At 53.1% G+C, this 25,758-nt stretch overlaps 1 protein-coding gene across 5 annotated transcripts in view; it reads right to left on the minus strand.

The window, feature by feature from the left end:
- MARK4 (microtubule affinity regulating kinase 4) overlaps window positions 1–25,758 on the minus strand; it is a 39,883-nt gene that overhangs the window by 3,605 nt on the left and 10,520 nt on the right. For 2 of the 5 annotated variants that reach the window (XM_048499292.1, XM_048499287.1), the window contains 14 exons: window positions 20,678–20,944; window positions 18,963–19,016; window positions 17,457–17,505; window positions 16,210–16,275; window positions 13,450–13,520; window positions 13,094–13,150; window positions 11,705–11,941; window positions 10,997–11,116; window positions 9,005–9,104; window positions 8,293–8,402; window positions 6,935–7,094; window positions 5,194–5,408; window positions 4,266–4,369; window positions 2,838–3,107 (listed from right to left, as the gene is read on the minus strand). In XM_048499292.1, coding sequence (XP_048355249.1) covers window positions 2,838–3,107; window positions 4,266–4,369; window positions 5,194–5,408; window positions 6,935–7,094; window positions 8,293–8,402; window positions 9,005–9,104; window positions 10,997–11,116; window positions 11,705–11,941; window positions 13,094–13,150; window positions 13,450–13,520; window positions 16,210–16,275; window positions 17,457–17,505; window positions 18,963–19,016; window positions 20,678–20,944 — 1,880 coding nt within the window. Of the gene's footprint in view, window positions 1–948; window positions 1,029–2,837; window positions 3,108–4,265; window positions 4,370–5,193; window positions 5,409–6,934; window positions 7,095–8,292; window positions 8,403–9,004; window positions 9,105–10,996; window positions 11,117–11,704; window positions 11,942–13,093; window positions 13,151–13,449; window positions 13,521–16,209; window positions 16,276–17,456; window positions 17,506–18,962; window positions 19,017–20,677; window positions 20,945–25,758 lie in introns of all 5 variants that reach the window. The other 3 variants (XM_048499291.1, XM_048499290.1, XM_048499288.1) reach the window with 3 other exon arrangements.

The following is a 25,758-nucleotide window of genomic DNA, read 5'->3' on the forward strand; positions in this document are numbered from 1 at the left end:
GCTGCATCCCCTCCAGCCCACCTCAGAAGAATTGACAGCATCTTGTTTAAGCCTCAGCCTTCGGGATCCACTGTCCTGGGAGCACAAAAACCAGCAAGTCAGAGGGAGGGTTCTGGGATGGGAACTTGTCTGGGGAGCCGGCAGCCCTGCAAGCCAGAATGAGGCCCGATCAGAAGCAGGACTAGAACAGGGCCTGCCTTGCTAGCTGGCCTGGGGTTCCTAAGCAGCAGGCAGGCAGGCGGCTCTGCGCAGCTTTGCAGAATTTACTGCAGGCAGACCAACGGGTGGCACCCAGCTGGCATGTGTTGGAGTGCACAAGCTAATCTAGTTCACCAGATAAGCCTCCACAGCTCAAGGGGTAGAGTGGGGAATCAGACCCAGTTCTCCAGTGCACCTGCTCTTAACCACTAGACCATGCTGGCTCTCTCAATGCTTTGTGCCGTCCAGTGGTCAGAATTTCAGACCATACAAGGCCTCAGGAAACTCAGAGCCTTGCATGCCCCGCCCCCCCACAGCCCCCCATCCTGAGACCCTGGGATAGCTCAGCTCTTTTCAAACTTTATAGTTCTGCAGCATTTCATTTCAGCCAGAGAAGCTTTGTCAAGTGCTAGTCCTTAGACTTGGGAACATAAGGGAACAAGAGATTCTGAGCATATGCAGACTGCTTTTCCTCCACACATCTGGAATTAGGTGAAAGGGTTTCCTTGGCTAAAGGCATGACTTCCAGTCATGTGCGAGTCCTGGCACCTTTTTCATTAGAAGTTCAGCGCTGTCTGAAGCATCGACATTGGGGATCTTTAACTTTCTCAGTATGAAAGAAAACTGAAGAAGCAAGCTTTTCCATACAGGCACAAGAGAGACAGGGGAGGCGAAAGAGGGGGGCGGCCAAAGACAGTGGAGAAAGGAGGGCAGGCGTTGCCCCTGGGCGAAAAAAGCAGCCAAACTTACTGATTTTAGATCCTTGAGGCATTGAAGCACCCGAGACGCACCTGTTAGAATTCTGCCGCTTAGAGGGGTCAAGAGTGACCCTGAAATAGAGAAAAGCCAGAGTGAAACCAGCGCGGAGGAGCGGAGGGGAAGCAAGAGAGGTTAGTCTGGAGAGAAAACCCTGCCAGGCCACCAAGGAAGCGGAACCAGCTGCAGGCATCAGGCTACGGACGAGGGGGTTGGGGGCTCCGGGCTTCCAATCAGGGCGGGGCGAGGCTGGTTCTCCAGGCATGCGACCTCGTGGTGCCTCTGAGGAGTGAAGGTGTGTGTGGGCAAACCAAGCAACGCCTTCCTTGCTAGGGAAATCCACACGACTTCCATGGGTTGGAGGATCATGAACAGGCCACAGGAAGCTCGTTCTGTTATTCGACAATATTTTGAGTTGGGGGGTGCAAAACTGTTTTTTGATAAAATTCAGATTTGGGTTTAATGGATCTGAAATTTGTCAGAAATCCTGAATATTCCCAACCCTCTATACCAGAGGTGTCCAACTCTGGCACTTCAGATGTTCATGGACTACAATTCCCATCAGCCCCTGCAATTTCCAATTGGCCGTGCCAGCAGGGGCTGATGGAAATTGTAGTCCATGAACATCTGAAGCGCCAGAGTTGGACAACCTTGCTCTACACTGAATATACCCAGGATCCCCCCCCCCCCCAAATCAGGTCCATTCAACTCAAACCCACATTTTAGCCCCCTCCCCACCACATCTCTCTTCTCACTTCTCTCCTGTCCAGTGGCGGTGGGCGTCACTTCTGGACCTGCATGGAGCTGGGGGAGGGGGGTGGGTGGAGCTCTGGGCTGGCCTCTGAGTGGCCCATGCGAGCTCAATCTTGTCCGCTCCCAGAAGCTAAGCAGGGTCAGCCCTAGTTAGAACTTGGACGGGAGACCACAAAGCAAGTCCAGGACTGCTACACAGAGGCAGGCAAAACACCTCTGCCTGTCTCTTGCATTGAAGAAGAGAAGAAGAGTTTGCATTTACATCCCCCTTTCTCTCCTGTAAGGAGACTCAAAGGGGCTGACAATCTCCTTCCCCTTCCCCCCACAACAAACACCCTGTGAAGTGAGTGGGACTGAGAGAGCTCTGAAGAGCTGTGACCAGCCCAGGGGTGTCCAACTCTGGCACCCCAGATGTTCATGGACTACGATGGCCATGCTGGCAGGGGCTGATGGGAATTGTAGTCCATGAGCATCTGGGGTGCCAGAGTTGGACATCGCTGGACTAGCCCAAGGTCACGCAGCTGGCGTATGCTGGAGTGCACAGGCTACTCTAGTTCCCCAGAGAAGCCTCCACAGCTCAAGTGGCAGAGCAGGGAATCAAACCTGGCTAGAGTGCACCTGCTCTTAACCGCTACACCACTGCTGCTCCCTAAACCCTCTGTGGTTGCTCTGTGTCAACTGCGATCAACCATCAATGGTCAGCAAGAATTTCAGAATAAAGACACTCTGACGCAGTTCTCCCAGAAAGGAGGAATTGGGGCCTGGTATTCCCACACAAGCTCCCTGATCCCTTTGGAGGCAGCCAGAGGGGCACGGTTGTATGATGGGGCACACTCTCCAGAGGGCTTCCTCTCTCTCTCAGAAGCTACCAGAGGGAGTCAGCTACCTCCTTCCCCTCCTGCAGCAGCCTTGAGGATCACCCCTTTCTCTGACCCACAAGCAAGGGCTTCATCAAGGCAGCCATTTTCAGGTAGGAACACGGAGCTAAGTAAAGCCACTAATGTACAGGATGGGGGAGGGAAAAGAGAGTGGGGGGGGGGAGAAGAGCACCTGTTGGCCAGGGAGCAGGGGGACAGCCAACATTCCTAACCCTGGGTGGGCGGGCAGGCAGGCAGGGCCACACCACTCACCTCCGAGTGAGCTTTGATGTGATTTTGCTGAAGAGATTGGAGGTGGCCCGGCTCCGGCTCTGCGGCAGAGGGGTGGCTTCGTGAGAGAGCGTCGGGGAGGTGGGGGGCCCATTCTGCACGCCAGTTCCACGCCGGTCTCGGACCTGTCCTCCATGAAAGGTGCTGCGGATGTTGGTGCCACGTGAAAGCCGGGTACGGTCTGAAGACGTGGACGAGGTGGCAATACTGTGGCTGGAGGGGGAAGCTGGCGGCACCCGGCTGGAAATGGAGCTGGGAAGGAGAGAAGGGTGGTGACTGAATGTGCAGCCCAGCAGTTGGGGGTCCAGGGCTCCATTTGAGCATGGAAACATCTAAAGCGCTAATCAAAGTCAAAAGAGCTCTAGGCATGAGCAGAGCGCCCTTCAAAAACCAGCTGCCCACTAATATTAGGCATGATGTGCCTGGAACTAGGAATGAAACTCCTGGGCTGTGGAATCCTGGAAACTCGCCCCCAAAGAGGAACGACAACTCTAGAGCCCCCTCGACCCGACACTCAGCCCTTCTGCCTTTCCAATCAACCACAGAGCCTTAGGATTTGTAGTTGGTAAGGGGCAAAATCTCGCCCTGTACCAAAGAGGGCTGTCTCTCCTCTGCCCCACCCCCTACGCCCCACCCTCTGCCCCCCTGTGCCCAGATTCCTGTCGGCCACCAGATCCCAGCCTCTCCCTGGGGATCAGTCAGTGTCAAGAGAAGGGGAAACTGGGCATGAAGCCAGAAGGAGCCAAAGTCTATGGGAAGAGACAGGAATGGGCAGTTGGGGGGTGGGGTGAGCAAGGCCAGTGTGCAGCAGCTGCCACTCAGGAAGAGGGCAAAGCCCCAAAGGGCTAGGCCACTCCCCCTGGTGCCAATAAACCCCTCCCTGAAATGTGCAGGAACTCCACTGCAGGCTCCTGTCGCCCAGTGTCCTGGACTGCTAGCAGCTGTCAGCTCCCCGTTGCTCCATACTGGGGGAGGGGGGTTGCTGAGCAAGGGCACCCCTCTCACCAGGTCTGTAGCAAAGGAGCAGGAGGGGTGGGCAGTCCCTATCTGGACTACGTGGGCCAGGGAGGGTGTGGGCATCCTCTCATCCTTGCGTCTCCGCAAGCAGTCAGCTGGCCGCAGAACTGGCCTCAGTACAGAGGTCCTGCATCCCTTTCCAATCCCCTTGGCACAAGGTGGGCACAGAGTCTGTGCCACCCCCTCCCCGCTCCAAGCAGTCTCCTGAATGAGGTGATCTTTCCTGCTTTCCACCCCCAGGAGGAGTCCGGACTGCCCAGGGCTCCTTGGCAAACGGAGGAAGTCCCTGCTGGGGATTCCGGTGGAGATCTCCGAGGCAGCAGCAGCAGGGATCAGCCTCCTGACACTTCTTCTAGAAACAGATGTCTGCCCCCAGCTCTTGCCAAATCTCACCTGTTCTCCTTCCCGTTTTGGAGCAATGAGGGCCGATCCCCGCCAGGCCTCTCTGTGCACACGTATGTGTTCCTCCGGGTCATCATACTTGAAGGAATGTTGTTCTGTAATATATGGGGGGGAGGGGGGGAGAGAGAGAGAGATCCAGGCTAGGAAGGTGCTGGAGCTGCTCATGAGAATAGTTGTCGGAAGCCAGACCTTCTTTCACCAAACAGACTTTTGGGTCCCCAGCAGAGGTGGGATTCAGCCGGTTCGCACCACTTTGGCAGAACCGGTTGTTAAAATTGTGCTTGTAAACAACCAGTTGTTAAATTATTTGAATCCCACCACTGGTCCCCAACAATTTGTTTCCTTAACAGCAACCTGCAGGGGGTCCTGAAAGCCGTCTGTCCCTGTCCTGGGGCCGGATGCTCAAGTGAACTTTTCGGGCAGCTAGGAAAGACCTGGGCTCTGGGCAGCCAGCAAGTGAGCGTGAGAGAACACAAGAGTATGCGCCAGGTCTCCATTTTGCATGGCGAAGGTTTGAATGTCAGCCAAGGAACTGAGGTCAGAAACAAACCTTCGAGGCCAGCCAAAAAGCTAGTGCCAACTGGAGGAAGGGGGGCAAAGTCCTTTTTGCAATAAGGCGACACCCGCTCGCTCCCAATAATAGTTTGGAAGGTGGGCATCTCATCCGAAGTCAGCTGCTACCCGTTCCTGATGGGCTCCTCTGTCGGCCTGTTCAGTTCAGTCACAGGGCTGGCTGGAAGAGGATGAGTCTTGAACTTGTTAGTGTGACTAAGCTGTCATTTGCTTTTCCCCAACACCTGAGGCTTAGGGGGTTCTGGAGGTCATGGGGTTAGTCCTGATGCTCAGAGTTAGGGTGGGGGAAACACAGGCTCCACTGTCTGAGCTTAGGGAACCAAGAGCTGGAAGCACACTAACTCACCGTGTTTACGACACTATCCTTGCGGCGATCGGGAATCTCGGACTTGTTGGGGTTGTTGGCACTGCTCACCATGGGGCTAGAGGGGGGGAGGCCTCTTCCACTGCTGACAACGCTGCAGCTGGCCTTGCGCGAGGGCATCCGCTCCTCCTTCAGCTCGCCATCTCCAGTGCTGGTGGGGCTCCGCTTGGGATGCATGGGAACAGGTGAGGGACCACCTGCAAATGGAAGCAGAATGAGCTCAGGTTCTACACTGGGGAACCCCATCTCTTTGACCCTGTGGCAACTGGATAACTTTGAGAGGGAGTGGAGAGCGTCACCCCAAATAGTCACGACAAGAGTAGGAGCCAAATCGAAAATGGCTGCCGGTAATAACCAGTGGTGTAGCTACCACAGGGAAAGATGGGGACAAATGCCCTGGGCGGGCCCCCATTTGGTCACATGGGGGGTGGAAAATCTCCTCCACACTCCTCCCCCTCTTGGCCAGGCCAGGCCCCGCCAGGCTGTTCCGCCCTGCCAGTGGAGGCTGAAGGACCACAGCCGGCACCCCTTGGCCCCGCCCTGCCAGGCTGCCCGGGACCGCCAACAGCTTAGGTAAGTGGGGTGTGGGGGGGGGGGTAGCTACCACGAGGCATAGGGATACCACGAGGCATAGGGGGGGTAGCTACCACGAGGCCATTTTTGCCTTGGGCACCACTTCCCCCCACTACGCCTCTGCCAATCACACTGGAGACTGAGCCAAACTGAACACTGCTTTCCACTTTGAAACCCCTGCCTTATAAAGGCTCTACCTATTTTCTGAAAAGTTTGGTGGGTGCCAAAGGAAGCACTGATTAATGTCACAGTGCCCGGAAAACCCCGTCCTACATCAAGGAGAAGAAGAGACTGTAACTCCTCTTGCTGCAGGGGAGGCAAGTGGTGAGCATTGGCCCATGCGCCATGCAGCTCATATGCAGCCCCATGGCCAACATTTGAAAATCGCCCCCTGCTCAAAAATCGCCCCAAATGTGGATCATCCACATTCATTCATTCCTCCAGCTGTGCTGAGACACGGTGTCTGTTTGCACCATCCATACCCAGAAGAACCTGCTGCACACTGAGGCAGATTTCCCCTGGATGGCTATTTTGGGATAACCATCCGGATCGGTGTGAAACTGGAATTTCACGCTGCTGAAACCAGAAACCAGAATCTGTGCAGGGTCAATATGACCATCCGGGTGCCCTTTATACATTTTCCCAGTTACCTAAGAGATCTGTGGGTGAGCCCTGCTCACAGTACAGATTCTGCCAGCTAGGAAATGAACTGTAAGAGAGCCATTGGAAGTCAATGGGCAGCACTTAACATCCCCATTTTTGGTTCAACCCCTGAGAAGTCCGAGGCTGACAGGACATCACAGCTCACCATCCCAGATCAACCCAGGGTCTCAATAGGCCAAAGAGCAGCACTTACGCTGCACGATGGTTAGCAGAGTGGGTGGACAAAGCCAGGCAAGATCCAAGCAAGGAGGCCGCAAACCTACTTTTCCCTGATGGATGAGGCTTGAGAATACCTACTCAACCGGCTGCCCTGGGAAAGCAATCCAGGTGCCAGAGATAACCAGCATAGAGGCGCAAAGCCATCTACTTGCTTGCAAGGCTGGAATAAGAGCTCTGCCCAGACCCCAGGATCCTTTTAAGTGGTGGCACACAGAAGCCACCTCTAAGCGATGGTAACGAGTGGGGCCAGACAACAAGTGTCACTCACAGAAATCGCTGTGCCGCCGCTGCCGGTGATAAGTGGAGGAGCTGCGTTGGCTCTTGGTATGTGAGGAGGACTTGCTGGTGCCATTGGAGATCTCGCTGGGTGCCCGCACCCGGGCTAGCGAGAGACTGCTGCCTGTCCGGGACTCACCCCCTTCCACCTGCTGGGAGACACGAAGGTTGTTATGCTCAGTTCCCAGGAGGTGGGGGAGGAAAGATAGCGCTGCTGATGCTGGGCGGGCAGCAAGGTGAGCTGGTCAGCCAGCCGGCACCAGAAATGGGTGGGCAAAAGCTGCTCTGGTGGGTATCTCTTCAGTGGTCTCACTTGATGCCCAGGAGAACACCAGAAAAGCCCGGCTGGGTCACAGGTCCACCTTATCCGGCATCCAGATTCATGCAAGAGGCAGCCTTGGAAGGGCCACCAGTAGGGCCTGGAGGCCAGGGCCTTTTCTGGTTCAACCCCCCGCAGCCCCCACACTTAGATATTCCACTTGCTCACTTTGAATAATAGTCCCTTGGTAGACTTCTCCCCAATGAAGCTGCCTCCCAGCTCACCCAGTGGTCACCACTACATCCAGTGGCAGGGAATTCCACAAATTAATTGAATGTAGAATTCCCTTCCTTCTGTTGGTCTTGAATCTATTGCCCATCGACTTCACAGGGTGCCCCAGAGTTTTAATGGTGCAGGAAGGGAAGAAGAGTCTCTTGCTACCTGTTTTCTCTATGCATGAACGTTACAAGCCACTCTTGAGAGCCAACGTGATGCAGTGGTTAAAAGCAGGTGCACTCTAAACTGGAGAACCGGGTTTGATTCGGCATTCTGCCACTTGAGCTGTGGAGGCTTATCTGAGGAACCAGATTAGCTTGTGTACTCCAACACATGCCAGCTGGTGACCTTGGGCAAGTCACAGTTCTTCAGAGCTCTGTCAGCCCCACCCACCACACAGGGTGTTTGTTGGGGGGGGGAGGGAAAGGAGATATTCAGCCCCTTTGAGTCTCCTTATAGGAGAGAAAGGGGGGATATAAATCCAAAATCATCTTCTTCTTCTTGTCCCTAATTTGGAACCTCCAGGCTCCCAAAGCTTTTCCACCTGGGGGAAGTGCCCAGCAACCTTGATTTTGGTTGCCCTTTTCCCGAGCTCTGCAATGCCCTCTTTTCCTCCGACTGGAGAGAGCCACTTTAAAGCGAGGTCTCCCCCTCCCCATCTTGCTCCTGGATCAGGCAGAGTTGGGAAAGGGGCTTCTGCAGAGCCCTCTCCTTTCCCTCTGCCTTGCGGAGATTCTCTGGCTGCTCAGCACTACAGCCAGGCACCCGGCTCTCCCCGATCGACCCCGCAGGCAGCATTGTAGTGGGATGCTCACCTCATTCTTCCTGCCCAGCAGGAGGTAGGTAGCTGTGACCTCATTGTATTTTTGGCTGGTCAGAGCTTCCTTGATCTCTTCACGAGTGTACCCCATGCCCACCATCACTTCTGAAGACAGCCAGGGGAAAAGAAAGAAGAAAGCCTGTGACCATGGCGGACATGAAGTTGCAGGCACTACTAAATGGCCCACATCTCTAACCCTGTTCCCACTCAGGGTTGAGATAGGGCAGAATATACATTTAAATACAGATGTGCAGGCACCCTGTGCCAGGGCTCCCCAACCTTTCTGAGCCCAGGGGCACATCTGGAATTATGACACGGCATGGGCCTGCAGCAACAAAACGGCTGCCACAAAACGGCTGCCACAGGAGGCAGAGCCAGCCACAAAAGGGTTGCCACACAGTTCAGAAACACAGTGCGGATCCTCATGCTGGGAGGCAGCTGCTGTCAAAGCAACATTTTTTACGGCCAACCAAACATCCAATAGTCAACGAGTTGCCTTGCTGGGCAAAAGCTCCACCTGGCCCCAGCCGCTTCCTAAAAACACTCAGTGGGCAACACAGAAGGGATTGGTAGGCACCATGGTGCCCAAAGGAAAAATGCTGGGGGGCCCTGATCTCTGCACTTCTTAGGTTATGCAGTGCCAGCCTGCGTGCCCCACCAATAGAGATACCCAGACCTCTTGCTTCTCCTGGGCATGGCATACGCACCAATGCGCTTGGGGTCCGTAAAGTCCTCTTCGGGCTCTTTGTATGGCTTCAGCTCATCTCCCTCGTAGCCAATATTGATCCACTTATCCTTCATAATTTGCTGTGAACAGATGGAAAGGTCATGAAGGGACCAGGCCAAGAGATGTTAATTTTTTTTAGATGTCTGGAAGACTTGTGATTGGGAAGAACTGAAATTTTGAGACAGAGTAGAAGAAATATATGTAATACTTCCTTTCCTATTGAACTGTAACTTATTTTACAGGTTTAACAATGTAAAGTGCATCATTTATAATTCAGTTAGCACATATAACAGTATTATTTGGCATATGTTTAAAAAAATTTAAATATAAATGTTTTCCACAAGCAAATCTGCAAATATACTGGTATCCAACATTTGAGAGCGAGCTTCAATCCGGTACCTAGATTTTAAATTTTGCCATCTGACAGGCAGGAAAAAAACAGAAGTTGAAAACAAATTTTGCAGGATGCAAAAGAAAGCATTTTATTTGGACAGAATCACCCAGGCAGCCACTACTGGGCTAGCAGAATATCTGGACGGATGGCATATCAGACACAGCAGAGTCTATTAACTCTTTGCCAAAATTATTCACATTTAAATGATAAAACATGTAGCTGAAGCTATGTTGTCAGTGCCTATGGCAATGTACCGGTATATTAACAATCTAACACACACATTTTCAGGCTGTATCTTCTCAGTGAGCAAAACCTCATCTTAGAATGTCTTTTTAAAAAAATCATTCCTTTCAAAACAGAAAATATTTCAGAGGACAGAATGGAAATGTCCGTGGGAACCCCCCAACCCCCACCCTATACACACAAACATAAATATTTCCCCAGGCCTTGCCATCTCAAGGTGGGCCTCGCACTCTCCTCCCTCCAAGGTCGCCAGCTCTGAGTGGAGAAATTCCTCGAAATGTTGGGGATGGAGTCTGCTGAGGGATGCCAGACAGCCCCCTCCCGCAAAGTAGCCATTTTCTACAGGGGAACCATTTGGAGCCTGCTTCCAGGAGATAGCCAGGTCCCACCTGTTGGCTGGCAACCCTACTTTAGCCTAAGGTTCAGGGCTCCAACCTGCCTGAGAGATGCTTCCTCTGATCTCAGTAGAGGAGGTACCAGCTGCCTTTAACTCCGTGGAGAGTGCTCAGCGTGACTCTTGAACACTTCACAGAGTCTTCAGGCCAAAGCCCTTGTTTCTAGCCTGAGAGCCAGCGTGGGGCAGTGGGTAAGAGCAGGTGCACTCTAATCTTGGGAACCGGATTTGATTCCCCGCTCTGCCACTTGAGCTGTGGAGGCTTACCTGGTGAACCAGATTAGCTTGTGCACTCCAACACATGCCAGCTGGGTGACCTTGGGCTAGTCGAAGTTCTTCAGAGCTCTTTCAGCCCCATCTACCTCACAGGGTGTTTGTTTGGGGTGGGGAAGGGCAAGGAGATTGTCAGCCCCTTTGAGTCTCCTTGCAGGAGAGAAAGAGGGGATATAAATCCAAACTCCTTGTCCTGCCTGCATATGGGCAAGGAGGAAACCAAACACTTCCCCCGGGCAGCAAAAGGGGAAAGGCCCCTGTGCAGTTGCCCCTCCCTCTTGCTTTCCAGCCTGCAGAGAAACAGCTGGAGGGGGGAGTGCCTGCTTGCCACATGGGGAAGCTACTAACTCCCTGACACATGGTATAATTATCCATGAGTGGATTAGGCAAATTACCGTCATCCAAAGGGGTGGGGGAGGCAGTGAAGAGCAGGGAGGGAGGGAAGGCAGTGGGGCTGGGCCAGATCCCACGGAGACATTAGCTAATTAAAGGCCTCAAATGCTTCCTGTTAGGGAGGTGAGTTGGTGGTGCCATGCCTGCCTGGCATCTCTCTCTGGAGGAGGGCCACGGCTGCGCCAGACGAATGGGAATGAGCAACTGCTCCAGGAAGGCGAGAAAGGGGTGGGCATGTGATGGTCCCTCCCCAGGACCATCCAGGGAGTTCTCACCTCAAGGGTGCAGCGCTTGGCAGGGTTCAGCACCAGGAAGCGCCTCAGGATGTTCTCACAGTCGGTGGACATGTAGAACGGGACACGATACTTGCCACGCAAGACGCGCTCTCGCAGCTCCTGTGGGAGAGGAGGCAGGCAGTCCTGTCAGGTTACAGTCACATTCCCCCAAAGTAGCCTGCCCTCCTGCATGAGATGCCCAAAGGGCTAGTGGGCACCAGCGCCTTTGAGCCCAGAGGAGCAGGTCAGACTGCCCTGCCAGTGCCAGGTGGGCTGGGAAACAGCACATTCAGTGGCTCTTAAACTTCCTGAACAATGTGAAGGCAAAACGCAGGGCACAAAGGCCTTTAGAAACAGCGTGTCATTTTAAAGAAATATTTCAAGAAAAGAAGCCCGGACTTTGGTGGCCCAGGCCAGCCTGATCCGCTCACACCTCTCAGAAGTCCCTGATAGTGCCTGGAAGGGAGACCCCCAAGGAAGAACCACCCCTGAATGTCTTTTGCCTTGGCAATCTTATGGGGCTGTAACAGGTTGGCTGCATCTTGATGGCCCTTTTCATTACCATTTCAGGAACTGCCCCCCCCCCTTTCATTAGATCAACAAATCTGTTTGCAAAGAAAATAAGCATGATTCTGTGCCCCCCTCCCCTCTCTCTTCTGCTTCTAGCTGGCTGCTCTGTCCTTGCCCCCACTCCCTTTTCAGCCTCACCTTGAGGTTCTGCCCATCGAAGGGCAAGGAGCCGCTGACCAGTGTGTAGAGGATCACCCCCAGACTCCAGATATCCACCTCGGGCCCATCATATTTCTTCCCTTGAAAGAGTTCTGGGGCAGCGTAAGGGGGGCTCCCACAGAACGTGTCCAGCTTGGAGCCCAGTGTGAACTCGTTGCTGAACCCAAAGTCCGCTATTTTAATGTTGGCATCGGCATCCAGCAAGAGGTTTTCAGCCTGTGGGGTGGGAGTGGGGAAAGTGAGGAAGAATGCTCAAGGACCTCCCCCCCCCCCAAAGAAGACCATGACCTTCAGGGCCAGTGGACCAATTGGCACTATTTCTGAAAGGTGAGTGGATGGGCCTGGGAAATAATTCCTTGATAGCAGGCCCGGCACAAAGCTGAGAGGCTGTTTTAATTCCCAAGTGCTGCTGATTCTCCCAACGTTGGGGAGTTCACAACAACTGGTCGATTCCCCACGGTCAATTAATCGCGTGATACTCACGCAAAATATCAAGATTTCAGCAGGAACTCCCCACTGCTTGAGCGACGAACAGGGATTCATCCTGTTTCTGGCGCTCGTTCTCCCCCTTATCCTGTGTCCCAGCAGAACCTGCTTGAAAGTACAACTTTTCTTCTTAGCACATTTTCGATCCAATTTTGAGGAGAGGAACGGGGGTCCAATCTTTGTTTAAAATTCCTGCCGTGGAGCATGACACAAATGTCTAGCAACCAACAAGCACTTGGCAGGTGCTGAGTGATGCGCGTGGAGCCTCTTCTGGGTTTCGATTTTGCTTTTGGTCTTGGCGAGTGTGTGCGCGAGGAGACGTTAGCATAGAACGAAAAACCGCTTAAACAATTAACCGTTCACCCTTCCAAATGAGAAAAAACCCGCTTAAGTGCCTAAACGCTTAAACGTTCACCCTTCCAAATAAGTGAAAACCTCAGGTTGCAAGTAGCAGGGAAAAATCCCCCCCCCCCCCAAAGGTCCTGTCCCAACACAGCACGCCAGCCAATCAGGAGAGACCCGCAAAGAAGGTCGCGTGGTAGTGGGGATTGCTACATTTCTGGAATCCGATAGACCTAAATGTCTTTGCAGAATACATGCTGTGGTGGGGAGGTTGAAACCCCGATGAAAGGTTTCTTTATAAACTTGGTTTGATCTAGATAGAATTTCCCCATGGGGAATCGACCAACTCTGAGAGGTAATAATTCTTTGTATTTCACAGATGGGAGAACAGAGGCTTTAAAGTGGCAGATGTGCCCAAGGCCGCCCCCTGGTGTCTTGGGCCAAGTGGGAACTTTGACCCCACTGAACGACACCATGCTTAACGTGGCCAAAAGCATCTGCATATCAGGTTCGGGTGGGAAGCTCAGGGGGTTTTCTTACCTTCAGGTCCCTGTGCACAATGTTCTTCTGGTGACAATAGTGTACAGCAGAGACAATCTGGGGGAGTGGGACAGAGACAGAATCATGTGCCTGTTTGAACATGTCACTCCCAGACGAGACAACCCGAGAATTTCATGAGTGGTTCTTCAAAGGCAAAGAGTGCTGCCAACTGGATCGATTCTCTCACTCCAGAGAGGGAAATCAATCCCTGACTTCAGGACTCTGAGCAGGGAGCAGCTTCTTTTCTCTACCACGAAAAATGGCAACCTCCCGCCCCACACTGAAAAGCCAGGGGCTAAGACCTGGGCCCCCTGGTCCATCCTCAGCCAGGGGGTGGGGGGGGGCACTTCGCACACCTGTCTGAACTTGGCCCTGGCTTCTTTCTCCTTCATGCGTCCATGAGAAACGAGGTAGTCAAAGACTTCTCCTGCAGAGGAGGAAAAAGAGAAGTGAGACCCCAGAGGGCTGGAAACCCATTTTCTTCTTGCTGATCCAGAGGCAGTCCTATCAGAAGGCCAGCTGCTCAGGTGACAGCTGGATCTGACCACCCCCCCCCCCAAACACACACACAGGTTAAGGAAGAGGAGGGGGCCATTCAGGATTCTCTGTAATGGCTCCCCAGGCATCTCTAACTCCATTATGGCTGCTGTCCCCTCTGCCAGAAACTACACACACACTCCTTAGAGAGGTGCAGAGACGCCCCGCAAGTGGGCGCATGGACCAGAAGCAAGGCCAAGCGTGGGCGTGTGGAGGCAGGGTGGGCTCTCCACCAGGACAAGCGCTGACTCCCTTTCCGGGCCTGCCTGAATCAGAGGGCTGACTAAACAAGCTCCATTTTATTTCCTCTGACTGGCAGCACCCATTCACAGTCTCAGGGAGACCCAATCCTTCCAACTGGAGAAGCCAGAGGCCAAACTTGAAACCCTCTGCCTACAAAGTAGATGCTTTGCCACTGGGTGGGGTCCAGACTAAAATGCTAACAGAAGGGCAGGCCTAATCTCTGCCTGTTCCCTGTTGAAGACCCTCAGTTGCCCCTCAGGGGGAACAATGGCCTGAAACAGGAGGAGCCAGGAATGTTCTGCTCTGCTGATGGAAGCCCCGCCTGCTAGAGTAAAATGTTGTTTGGGTCCTGGAGGAGGAAACGCCCCTCATGCACCTGAGTTCAGAGCCAGGGTCTGCAGGCAGAGCAACAGGAGGGCAGGGGAAAGACTGGAAAGACCCTCACCAAGGGCCCTGGGGGGAAGGGGAGCCCCCCACACAGTCACCTCACTGACCCTGAACGGGTCTACAGCTGGCCAGTGCTTAGAGGGTGGACTGTCCGGCATAGCTCCTCAATCATTTTATTATGGCTGCAGGCCACTTAAAAAAACAAGCGTGGCACAAACACACATCTGTATGAATGTGTCTGTGTCATGATACATATTAAAAAAGAGTAAAGGGTCACAAAAGGTCATCTTCTAAGTTAGCAGAAGTTTGCCCAACCCCAAAGGTGGGAGACAGTCAGTCTAGAGGCAAAGGAGCAGTTAACCTTTAACATGATTGGTGGGTTCAACTGTAACTCTAGACCAGGGGTAGGGAACCTGCGGCTCTCCAGATGTTCAGGAACTACAATTCCCATCAGCCTCTGTCAGCATGGCCAATTGGCCATGCTGGTAGGGGCTGATGGGAATTGTAGTTCCTGAACATCTGGAGAGCCGCAGGTTCCCTACCCCTGCTCTAGACCAATGAGAGGCTGTTGCCTGGGCAGGGGGAAAGTATCCTGTTGGATGTATGCATTGTATATGCTAAGTTCAGAATCTGAGATAGACAGAGTGTTAGTTCTGTGTGTGTTGACCTTTGTTATTTTTGAAGACCTTTGGGACCGCCTTACCCCATATGTCCCTACACTGCCTCTGTGTTCGGCAGAGGCCAATTTACTGGTGGTTCCCAGCCCCTCAATGATACGGCTAGCCTCCACCCAGGCCAGGACTTTTACGGCCCTGGCCCCTGCCTGGTGGAACACTCTTCCTCCAACTGTTCGGGCCCTGCGGGATCTTGGAGAGTGCCGCAGGGCCTGTAAGACTGAGTTGTTCCACCGGGCTTTTGGGGAGGCCAGCCATTGATGGTGAGCGCCCTCTTTGCCTCTCCCTTTTTAACACCCTGGGAGCTGTGACATCTAGATCTACCGTCCCCCTCTTTGGGAGGGTTTTATTGATAGTTTTAATACTGGACGCCAAGTGGTTTTTGTAGAACGCTGTAATTTTATGTTTTAATGATGTTATTTATATTAATTATTTATTGCTTATGTGATATTAATCTGTTGTTCACCGCCCAGAGCCCTCAGGGGATGGGGCGGTATATAAATATAATAATAAATAATAAAATAAATAAGAGTTCTGTATAGCCTTATAGTCTTGTATAGAATATAATAGAATAGACTTGTGTAACCTTGCAACTGCTAAAGTAAAAACCTTCCTATGGAAAGAACATCTTGAGTGGAGAGTATTCTTTTCTAAGAGTGGTAGAAGGCTGCAGTGAGTGCAAGAAGCCTACTAGACCACCTCTTCTTACCAGAGTGACTTTGCTTTAAACTCTGCTAGTAGTCTGCAGCTTCCTGCTCAGATTTGGAAGTGCTTTAAAGCTGTACTGAAACCAGTTCCAGGCAGATGCATCCCAGGCACCTGAGTGCTAAGATGGGAGGCAGAAATGGGGGGAAGGGGACTCTGTCCCTGTTCCCCAGATTTTTGATGCCAGCCTGGCCCAGTGCGCTGCCCCCCAGAACCAGCTCCTGTGGGGTGGAGGCTGGGCAGAATTTGAACAGATGGGAGATAATTTTAGCCATTCAGGGGGCTGAGCACAGAGAAGCACCCCGCGCAGTTGCTTGTTTGGGTGGTCAGGCAAGCAAGCTTCCTGGAGCTCCCCGCCTCCGCTTGTGACAGACAGACAGACGGGGGATGTTGGCAGCAGAACTCACTCCTAGCTTGACTCTGGGATGGCTCCAGACTCTGCCGCCAGTGGAGCAGGTACATGGGCAGCAAGGGCAGAGCAAAGGGGGGGGGGACCCAATAGTGGGAGATCAGGTGTGCCTCAGGGGAACCCCAGCACAGCCCAGAGGCCGGAAGGGCCGGCTTCCTTACCAGCACTGGCGTACTCCATGACCAGGTAGAGGGTCTTCTCCGTTTCTATCACCTCAAAGAGTTTCACTGCAGCACAGACACAACACATGAAGAAGCTGCCTTAGACCGGATCAGACCATTCGTCCTATCAGGTCAAAGCTGCCTACCTAGACTGGCTGCTGCTATTCAGGGTCTCTGGCCTTCACATCACTTACCATCTGATCTTTCATTTATTGTCGAAGGCTTTCACAGCCGGACTCAACTGGTTGTTGTGGGCTGTAGCACACTTCTCTCTGTGACACACCTCTGAAGATGCCAGCCACAGAGACAGGCGAAATGTTAGGAACAAGACCCACCAGACCACGGCCACGCAGCCTGGAAAGCCCACCACAACCTGTTGATTTTTAATTGGCAATGCTGGAGATCAAATGTGGGACCTACTCTGTGCCGAGCAGAGATTCTTCCATCAAGCCAGAGCCCCTCAGGTCTTTCAGCCCTTGAGAGGTTTTTGTGCAGGAGCCCCCCACTCTACAAGCTCAAGAGAACAGCAGCTGCCTTTCATAAGCACCCCCGCCCACCGGCAGGAGTCGGCCACGTTCACAGGGTCTTCTGCATCAGCTCTGTGCAAACAAAAAGCCAGATTGTGACCATAATAAATCATGCCAGTTAAGCTGGGCTGCTTGTTTTGCACAACTGCTTCTTGGAGATGTGTGTGGGGGGGCGGGGGGGGGGAGGAGGAGAGATCACACAGCACTGCTGGAAGGCTTGCTCTGTGCCTGCCCCTTCACCTGGCCCCCACACTCCTTGCATTCCCAGCAGTATTGTTTCCAATATATTTTTACACGTGTCCTTCTCTCCGCCCACTTTTTATATCTGTATCCTCTCTTCCTTCCACTTTTGCCTTCACAACAATCCTGTGAAGCAGGTTAGCCCAACAGTTTAATTGTCACAGTTAAAGGAGAGGATCAGAACACGGGTCTCTGTGGCCCACATCGATGCTTCATGTGTGGCACTACACTGGATTGTTATAAACCCATTTTTGCAGCCATAGAAGATATAAATCTGAGAACTGAATGAAAGCCAAGGTGCTCAGAGGCAGAATTTCCAGGCCAAGTTCTGGACATATGAGGCACAACTATGGAAGTGCAGAATGTGCACAATCCCACCCTTGGGGAAAAGACGTTCTTGCCTCTTTCGCTCCCACCTTGCTTGGCTGACAAGCAACCAACCGTCTGAAGGGGAAGAGGTTCCTCTCCAGGCCTTCTTACCAATATTGGGGTGATTCAGACCCTTCATAATCCTCACTTCCCGGAAGAGCTGCAAAGAGAAAGGGGACAGGAAAAGAAAGGGAAGTCGGCTATTTCCCCACCCTCTGAGGGCTGTCTGGGGGTTGGGATCTGTAGACCGCTGCCCCTCCCTGGGCAAAATTCAGATGGGCCCTGCAGGAGCACCTCTAGAAAAGGCCCTGAGGCAGCAGACTCCCACTGAGCCCCTGCCCCTAAACATCCGGGGGGGGCGGGGGCACTGTCTTACTCTGTTGTGACAAATGACAAGTCTGGCAGCCCTTAAAGACTAACCTCCTGGCAGAGGCTTTCTGGGGTGGAGCCAAGCTGCAGTTCGAGGCTTGGCTCACTTGCTGGAGTCACATACAGTTATTTGCTGGAACACTTTCACTTGAGGAGGCCCCTGCCCCCTCTGTGTGGCAGGTGATCGATGGTGGGTGGGTTTGGCAGGGGCGGAGGGGGGGGGCAGCAGGCCTCCCAGTTCATGCTAACTCTGAGACCCTAGCTGTTTCTTTTAGGATTAATTATTGGTTTCTATATGCATAGCCATTGCTAGGCTCCTGGCCACAGAGGCCAGGAGCACGAATTTCACTGGTGGGGGGAAAGATATGAAACTAGAGGGTGGAGATCTCCCCCTTGAAGGAAGATGGACAGATCAGCAATTTCTCCCCCTCCCGTTGGGGAAATGACTAATTTCAGTGGGGGAGGGGGGCGAGCATCACAACCCATTCCTTCCCCCTCCCCTCCCCTCCCAGCTCACTTGTCCTGGAAAATCCAGCCACTAATTAGCAACTTCACCCCCCACCACTCCCCCTCAGCACGACTGATGCTGTGCCAGCAAGGGATGGCGTTGCCACAGTGACCAACTTGGACTCCCCGCACTAATTAAGGAAGGGATTGGGGGGGGGGGGTGGATGAATAGAGTGACAAGTGGCAGCAATTGGAGGTGCGCGGAGGGGGAGGGGTCAATCTCAGGGTGGGGAAGGGGCTGAGGGGAGCAGGCTCCTGCCTCAGACTGGAGGCAACCTGGAAAGGAATATCCCCAGGCCAGAACAAGACCTCTTTCATGGGGGACGGGGGAGGGGGGATTGACAGGCAAATAGTGCCAGGTTGTGTGTGTGTTTGTGTGGAAGGTCCAACAAGGACATCCTGGGAATGCTCCATCCCACCAGGATCTCTGCCAGGTGGAGCTCCACAGCAGTGATGGCTGCATGCCCCCCCCCCCCACCTCATCACTTACTGTGTCTACCTGGCCTTTTCATTCCACTTTTCCCTCCAAGCTACCCATTCTTCCCTCACAACGACCCTATGAGGGAGGTCAAGCCAAGACTGGCACAAAGTTACCCAGCAATCTTCCATGGCAGAGACGGGATCTCCCAGATCCTCACAAAATCTCTGAAATCTGCTGGGGGCAAGGGGGGCTCCGCCCCTTGGGAGAAGACAAAATGCCGCCCAATCTCTGCCCTGTGCCCCCCCCTCCCTAAAACACACCTTCTGGAGGCTTGTTGGATTCAGCTGAGTCTTGTCGATAATTTTGATAGCCACCTAAAAGAAATGAGTGCCAAAAGTTAACCTCTGGAGACGGGGGTTGGGAGAACTCGCCAGGTACTTGCCTCCAGCCCCCCCACCCCCAGCCACTGACTGGCCAATGGCCCCTTGCTCTGTCCCACTCATACAGCAGAAGCAGGAGGAGGAGGAGGAGGAGTAGGGTCTTATAATCTCCTTTACCTCCCCACCCCCACAACAAACACCCTGTGAGGTGGGTGGGGCTGACAGAGCTCCGAAGAACTGTGATTAGGCTAAGGTCACCCAGCTGCCATGTGTTGGAATGCACAAGCTAATCTAGTTCACCAGATGAGCCTCCACAGCTCAAGCGGGAAATCAAACCCGGTTCCCCAGATTAGAGTGCACCTGCTCTTAACCTCTACACCACACTGGCTCTCCTGTTGAGGGGGCAAACTCCTGAGCACCTGGCCTGTCCACACACCAATACAGTCCTTTCCAGGCTGATCCACACAAGCAGGTCATGCTCCTTCTGAACCCAGCAGGTGCTTCTCACGGGGAGGCCAGCTATGATACAATCTGTGGCTTACTTCTGTGTCATACACACAAGCGAAGCTCAAGGTGAGGCCAGCCCAAACCACTCGACCTCTACAAAGGGATTTTGGGAAGGGCCACTTTTTGATGAGGGCACAACCCAACACCGTCCTTTGTGTTTCTTGCTCAGAGGTGAAACTTGCCTGTGTTGTGTGCAAGCAGGGTCCCTGGGCATGGGCAGAGAGAGTCCAGCCATAATGAGCAAATGCCAAGGACCTCCTGAGATAATTCACAGCAATTCCGCAATTCCTGTATTCATTAAAATATCTATACCTGGTCTCCTCTCCACCCCCACTGCCATACGTTTTATAAAGGTAAAGGGACTCCGGACTATAATCATCAAGTTGTGTGATTCGTAATCTGTTTGCCCCATCCCTTGGAGAATTCCTCTTCAACCTATTCTCTGCCACCTACACTGGTTGCTGATATGCCTCCACATCAGGTTCGAGGTGATGGTTTTAACCTTAATGGTCTGGACTCTTATACTTGTGGAATGCCTCTCCTGCTAGCCCTCCCACCCCCCCACCCCCCCGATATTTCGTTCTAGGAATTAAATCTACCAGAAGTCCCCCTCCTCGCTTACTTTGCAGAGGGTTTGTTAATCTTGGAAGTTTCCTCTGCCAAGAAATTAAGGTGGCATCTTATTTATATTTTATTACTTTTAATCTATTTAAATTGTTTCAGTCTTCAAATGTATTTGACTTGTTGTTACCCATCCTGAGGCCAGCTGTAGTCAGGGGAGGGGTGGGATATAAATCTAAAATATAAGTAAATAAATTTCCCTACTGGCACTTCCTTGTTCTCTATTGACATAATACTATTTCTCTGCATTGTGTCTGCATTCTTCATTACACCTCATATGCTATCACCATTCAGATTCCTCTAGTCCTAGCACTAGTACATTGCTGATCAGATGTGTCCCCATTTGCCTATGTAATCTGCTCAGTGGAAAAGGCAGACTATAAATATATAATTATAAAATTAATGACGTAAAGAAACAGTCAATAAACAAATGCACTGAAATAACCAGAGCCTGAGCTTTGGGGACCCTGCCAAGGCTCTTTAGACCACGCCCCCTGCCCCACAGCCACCCCTCTGCCGCATCTCACCTCTCTGCCCGTCAGGATGTGGCGTGCCAGCTTGACCTTGGCAAAGTTGCCCTTGCCGATGGTTTTGAGAAGGCGGTAGTTGCCAATGTGCGGTTGCTCGTCGGCACAGGAGGCGATGGAGTTGCGGCACCGGGCCCCCAGTGAACGGCTGGACCATGACGACCCCTTTTCAGAGCGGCTACTGGCCAGGGTGGAGGGCTGGGGGGAGAGGGGTGGCGTTGCCGGGTTGGGCGCGGGGTCGAGGGTCACCACAGGGCAGCGCTGGTGCTAGAAAGGAGAACACAAAGGCAAGGCTGGAACCAGGTGCCCACTTCTGCCCTGGCACAACTCTGTCTCATGCCTACAATCTCCCTGCCCATAGATGTTGTACCAAGACCTAAGGAATTCCTCAGTTTTTCTGAAAAACAAACCCTTCCTGTTTTTATTTGCCATAAGCCGCATCCTGGGCTGTGTAAGGTTTCTCAAAAGAGGTGCCCCAGCTCAGACCTCCCTGGCAAATGCACTTTGGGTACCTTTTCCTGGAATCCCAAAGATTCAGGATCTTCACAGGGGTGAGGAAAAGTGCTCTGCTCACACATTTAATAATTTTTGACACCTCCACTTCTTCACAGGCACATCTTCCATGAACGGGAAGTATCACTGACCCAACAAAATGTTCCCCCTCCCACTATGGCTCACAAAAAGGTTTGAAACATGTTAGTTGGAAACACAGAAACATACAGCTGGAAGGAACCCCAAGGATCATCTAGTTCGACCCCTTGCACAAAGAAGAAAATTCCCAGCTGCCTCTCCGCTGCTCCCCAAGTGTCCCCTCCTCTATGCCCAGAGGAAGGCAAAAACCCCTCAAGATTCAATGGAGAGAGAGGATCCTCCTAGGACGGGCAAAGGAGCTCCACAGCCCCCCTCCAGGGAAGCCTTAACAAGCTTAGAGAGCAAAAGATCTTTTGTCGAAGGAGATTATGAGGATCAACTGTAACAGCCACTATTCAAGTCCCTGGGAGATGGAAGACAGTGGCCGGGCACCTTTTCTTCAAGGAGGCCGAGCTGGGCTTTCCCTTCCTACCCGCAGGCCCAGGTCCCAGAATACAAGGTGGTTGTTTTTCAGAATTAAGATCTGGCTTTGAAACAAAGCACACCTGTAACAAGTCCTATAAAATTCACTTGAAATAGATATGAGAAGTGGAAATCTAATACACTTGTGCACAGAAGTGAACCTATGGAACCTAAATCTAACTCAGATTAGTGAAACAATCATTTTCTCCAGAGAAGCTCAGAAAGACATATAGAACTTACGAGTTGCCTGGAAGGAGCAGCTGCAAGTTTAGCTAGTCCACTGTCACTCTCCAGTTAGTAGTAGTAGTAGTAGTAGTAGTAGTAGTAGTAGTAGTAGTAGTAGTAGTAGTAGAGGAAGAGGAGGTGGTGGAGGAGGAGTTTGGATTTATACCCCCTTTCTCTCCTGTAAGGAGACTCAAAGGTGCTTACAATCTCCTTTCTCTTCCCCCCTCACAACAAACACCCTGTGTGGTGGGCAGGGCTGAGAGAGCTCCGAAGAACTGTGACTAGGCCAAGGTCACCCAGTTGGCATGTGTTGGAGTGCACAAGCTAATCTGGTTCCCCAGATAAGCCTCCACAGCTCAAGTGGCAGAGTGGGGAATCAAACCCAGTTCTCCAGATTAGAGTGCTCTTAACCTGCTCTTAACCACACCACCACACTGGCTCTTAGGAACATCTGAGAGCTTGCAAGCAGGAAATGGTGGGGACGCTGGGCCTGCCTTCTCTGTTTCCAGCCACTAACACTCAAAAGTAGACAATCCCAAACCTGAGGGCTGTCAGGACAGACCTGCCCCTGGGGGAACTTCATGAATCCTTTTAAAAAGCAATGGGTGGGGGCATTCAAGCTCTGCACATAGGTTAAGGTTAGGGTTAAGGTTATATATGTTATGTATCTATTTGTTTGCTTGCTTTGTTTCTCTCCTGCCTTTCTCCCCAATGGGGATCCAAAGCAGCTGATCATGTTATCCTCTCCTCCTTTTGACCCTTACAACAACCCTGTCCAGGAGACTAGACTGAGCGTGTGTGACAAGGCCAAGATCAGCTATTTGAGGGAATGCCGTGGAAATGGTACTTTGGGTGATTCAGCTCCAACAGCCCAGTTCCTCGGGGGGGGGGGCGGTCAAGCAACTGTCCCCAACCCCCACACCACCAGCCACAGGGGTTGCCAACTTGGTGTCCTTCCAATGCCAGCAGAGTGTGACAAAAGCTACCTGAACCAGTTACGAAATCTGGCTCTCTGGAGGGCAGGTGACTCCTGCCTAAAATTGGTTTGCTTGGTATGAGAAAGAACCTGAAAAGCTGCCACTGTTGGGGTTGAGCCTCCCCCATGCTGCACAACCAAACACCACAGGTTCATGGCAGAGAAGTGGGGTAGGTCCCTCCAGCCTCATCAGGGACACAAAGGTGGCAATTAGTGCTCGGTCTGGGCCAGTCGAGCAGCGGCACGGTCCTATCCTGATGGAGCCAGAATGATGCAGCTGCAGTTTTACATCTGGGCCACAAAAGGGAATGTGGGTCTCCCAGCCTCCCTGCCGGAAATCCCTGAGGGAGGGTTGCACCCCCAGGGCCAGTAACGCTCCCTCCCTGCTGGAAGGAAAGGCTTCTTGGCAGCAGCACTGCTACTCCCACCCTACAGTCTGGAAAGCTCAGCAGCCTAAACATGGGCCAAGCAGCCTTATGCTCCCTTCCGAAGGCACACGAAGTGGCTGTACGCTGAAGCAGACCTTCAGTCCATCAAGGTCAGCACCAGAGGCTCACGGGGTCACATGTCCCTGGGCGCATGCCAGCTGGTCATGTGGGGGGGGAGTGCAGAGAATTGCCCCCCACACCCCACCCCTCCCCTCGGCCTGGCCCCACCAGGCTGCTTCTTCAGAAGGAGCCGCCTGGCGTGGCGGGGCTGAGAAGCACACAGTGGCGGCCCAGCCAGGGCAGTGGGAGGGGGGGTTCCTGGAGCAGATTTTGCCCCGGGCGCCACTTCTCCCGCCCCTCTGGTCAGCACTGTCCACTCAGACTGGCCGTGGCTCTACAGGGTCTCAGGCAGAAGAAGGTCCTCTCCTCCACCTCCTGCCCTGTCTTTTTAACTGGAGAGGCTGCCGGGGATGGAACCTGGGTTCTTCTGCATGCCAAGTGGAGGCTCTTCCCCTGAGCCACAGGCCCTTGCCGGAGGAGCCAGCTCCACCCCCTCTGGGACCCTTTGCCAGTCGAGATGCCCAGGGGCCAGCCTCCTTGGCCTCGCTTGGCTTCTCCCCCCAGCGGCCAGGAGGCCAGCCTTTTCTGTGCTAACTCTGCTCCTGTTCCTTCCACAGCACCCAAGATGCAAACATGAAGCAGGTGAAGTGGGCAGAAAAGCGTCACCCAACACACGCCCACACCTCAGAGGCTCTCCTGGGCCCAGCCACAAAGCCAGCTGGAAATGGTGGCACACCACTGGAAGGATCCTCTCAGCCGTTCTGGCCACCTGGGCAGGAGGGGAGGGCTGTGGCGCTCTTTGCCTGCCTCCCCCCCTCCCTCCCCCCTCCCCTCGGCGCTTCCTGCTCTCTGTGCTGCACCTGCCGGGACCCTCGTTTTGCCCAATCCCCCTTCCCACCCTCCCTCGAAGACTGCAAAGCTTTTGGGTTTGTACCAAGGGGAAATCGTACGTGTGGCTAAGCTTGTCTGACCCTGCTCCTATTCCTTTCACTACAGCCAGAGGCTTGCAGGTTGGCTTGATATGATCCAGCCAGCTCAGCTCTCAGGCTGCTCCCATGGTAAAGACATTCTCTTCAGAGGCTTCCTTGGCTGAGGGCCTCCAGTGGTCCTAGAATCATAGAATCCAAGAGTTGGAACAGACCACAAGGGCCATCCAGTCCCACCCCCTGCCATGCAGAAACACACAGTCTCAAAGCAGTCCTACAACATGGCCATCCAACCTCTGCTTGAAAACCTCCAAAGAAGGAGACTCCACCACACTCGGATTCCACTGCAGAACACTATTCTTCCACCTCCATAAGGCCACCAAACCAAGACAGCTGGTCCATCAGAGGGTGAGCTTTGTCTGCTCTGAATCTGCTGCTCATCTGTGCCCTTCCAGGATCATGAGAGAATGAGGATCTCTTACAAACTCTACTGCTGGAGGCCTGTTCTTCTCTCAGCACTTGGCAACATTGGGGTGCAAAGATCCGGAGGAGGCCAGCAGCCCCTCCCAGTGGACACCCACCCTCTCATGGCTGAGCTCCCAGAAGTGGCTCCTTCCCCCTGGACCCCACTTGCTGTGGGTCATCCCAAAGGGTGAACTGCAAAGTGGCCCCAGTGGCCTCGCAGAATTAAAAAGGGTTTTAAAAAATCAGAACATGCTCTTTATATCCCCAGATATCCTAGATATAAGACATACAGAAACCACAGGCATTCAGGAATTCAGATCTGAACTTTTCAAGGACAGATTCTAGAAGCCTCCCACCCCACCCCCCCCAAGTACAGTTCCATGAATGCAAGAAACCAGCATCATCAGGGATGTGGCAAAAGCACAAAACCAGGACTAAAGAGACTCAAAGTATAAACAGGCACAAGAAGGACTCTGACAGGTTCTTTCCCCCAGGATGATCCGGGGGCAGCCTGAGAGCCCAGCCAGCGGTCTCTCTGCTCCCCACCTTCAGAGCCCCTAAAGCCCCCTTGGGACCCGGCAGCCTGATGACACCCCCACTCCTCCAAGCGCCGAGATTCTCTCTGCATGCATCTTGCCCCCCCCCCCCCGGGGTTCCTGCACACAAAGGGTGGTTTTTCTATTCCATTTCTTTGAGTGGAGCAAATCGGACAGCCAGGAGGTGAATGTTCCTGCCTCAGAGGTTGCTTTCTCTCAGCACAGTGGTGAGGACAAACGTTGTGAAAGAAGCCCAACCTGATGTGTGCAGAGATAAAGGGGGGGATTCCAGGAGCCCCCATGGTCAGATAGGCACAGAGAACAGCCCTGGCCTCCGCCAGGGGCCCCTGAAGAGAAATATTGTGGCAGTGGAGGAACAGCAGGCCGAGGGTTCGATCCTCAGAGTCTCCAG

The sequence above is a fragment of the Sphaerodactylus townsendi genome, linkage group LG06, assembly GCF_021028975.2.
Source record: "Sphaerodactylus townsendi isolate TG3544 linkage group LG06, MPM_Stown_v2.3, whole genome shotgun sequence".
Classification (NCBI taxonomy): domain Eukaryota; kingdom Metazoa; phylum Chordata; class Lepidosauria; order Squamata; family Sphaerodactylidae; genus Sphaerodactylus; species Sphaerodactylus townsendi.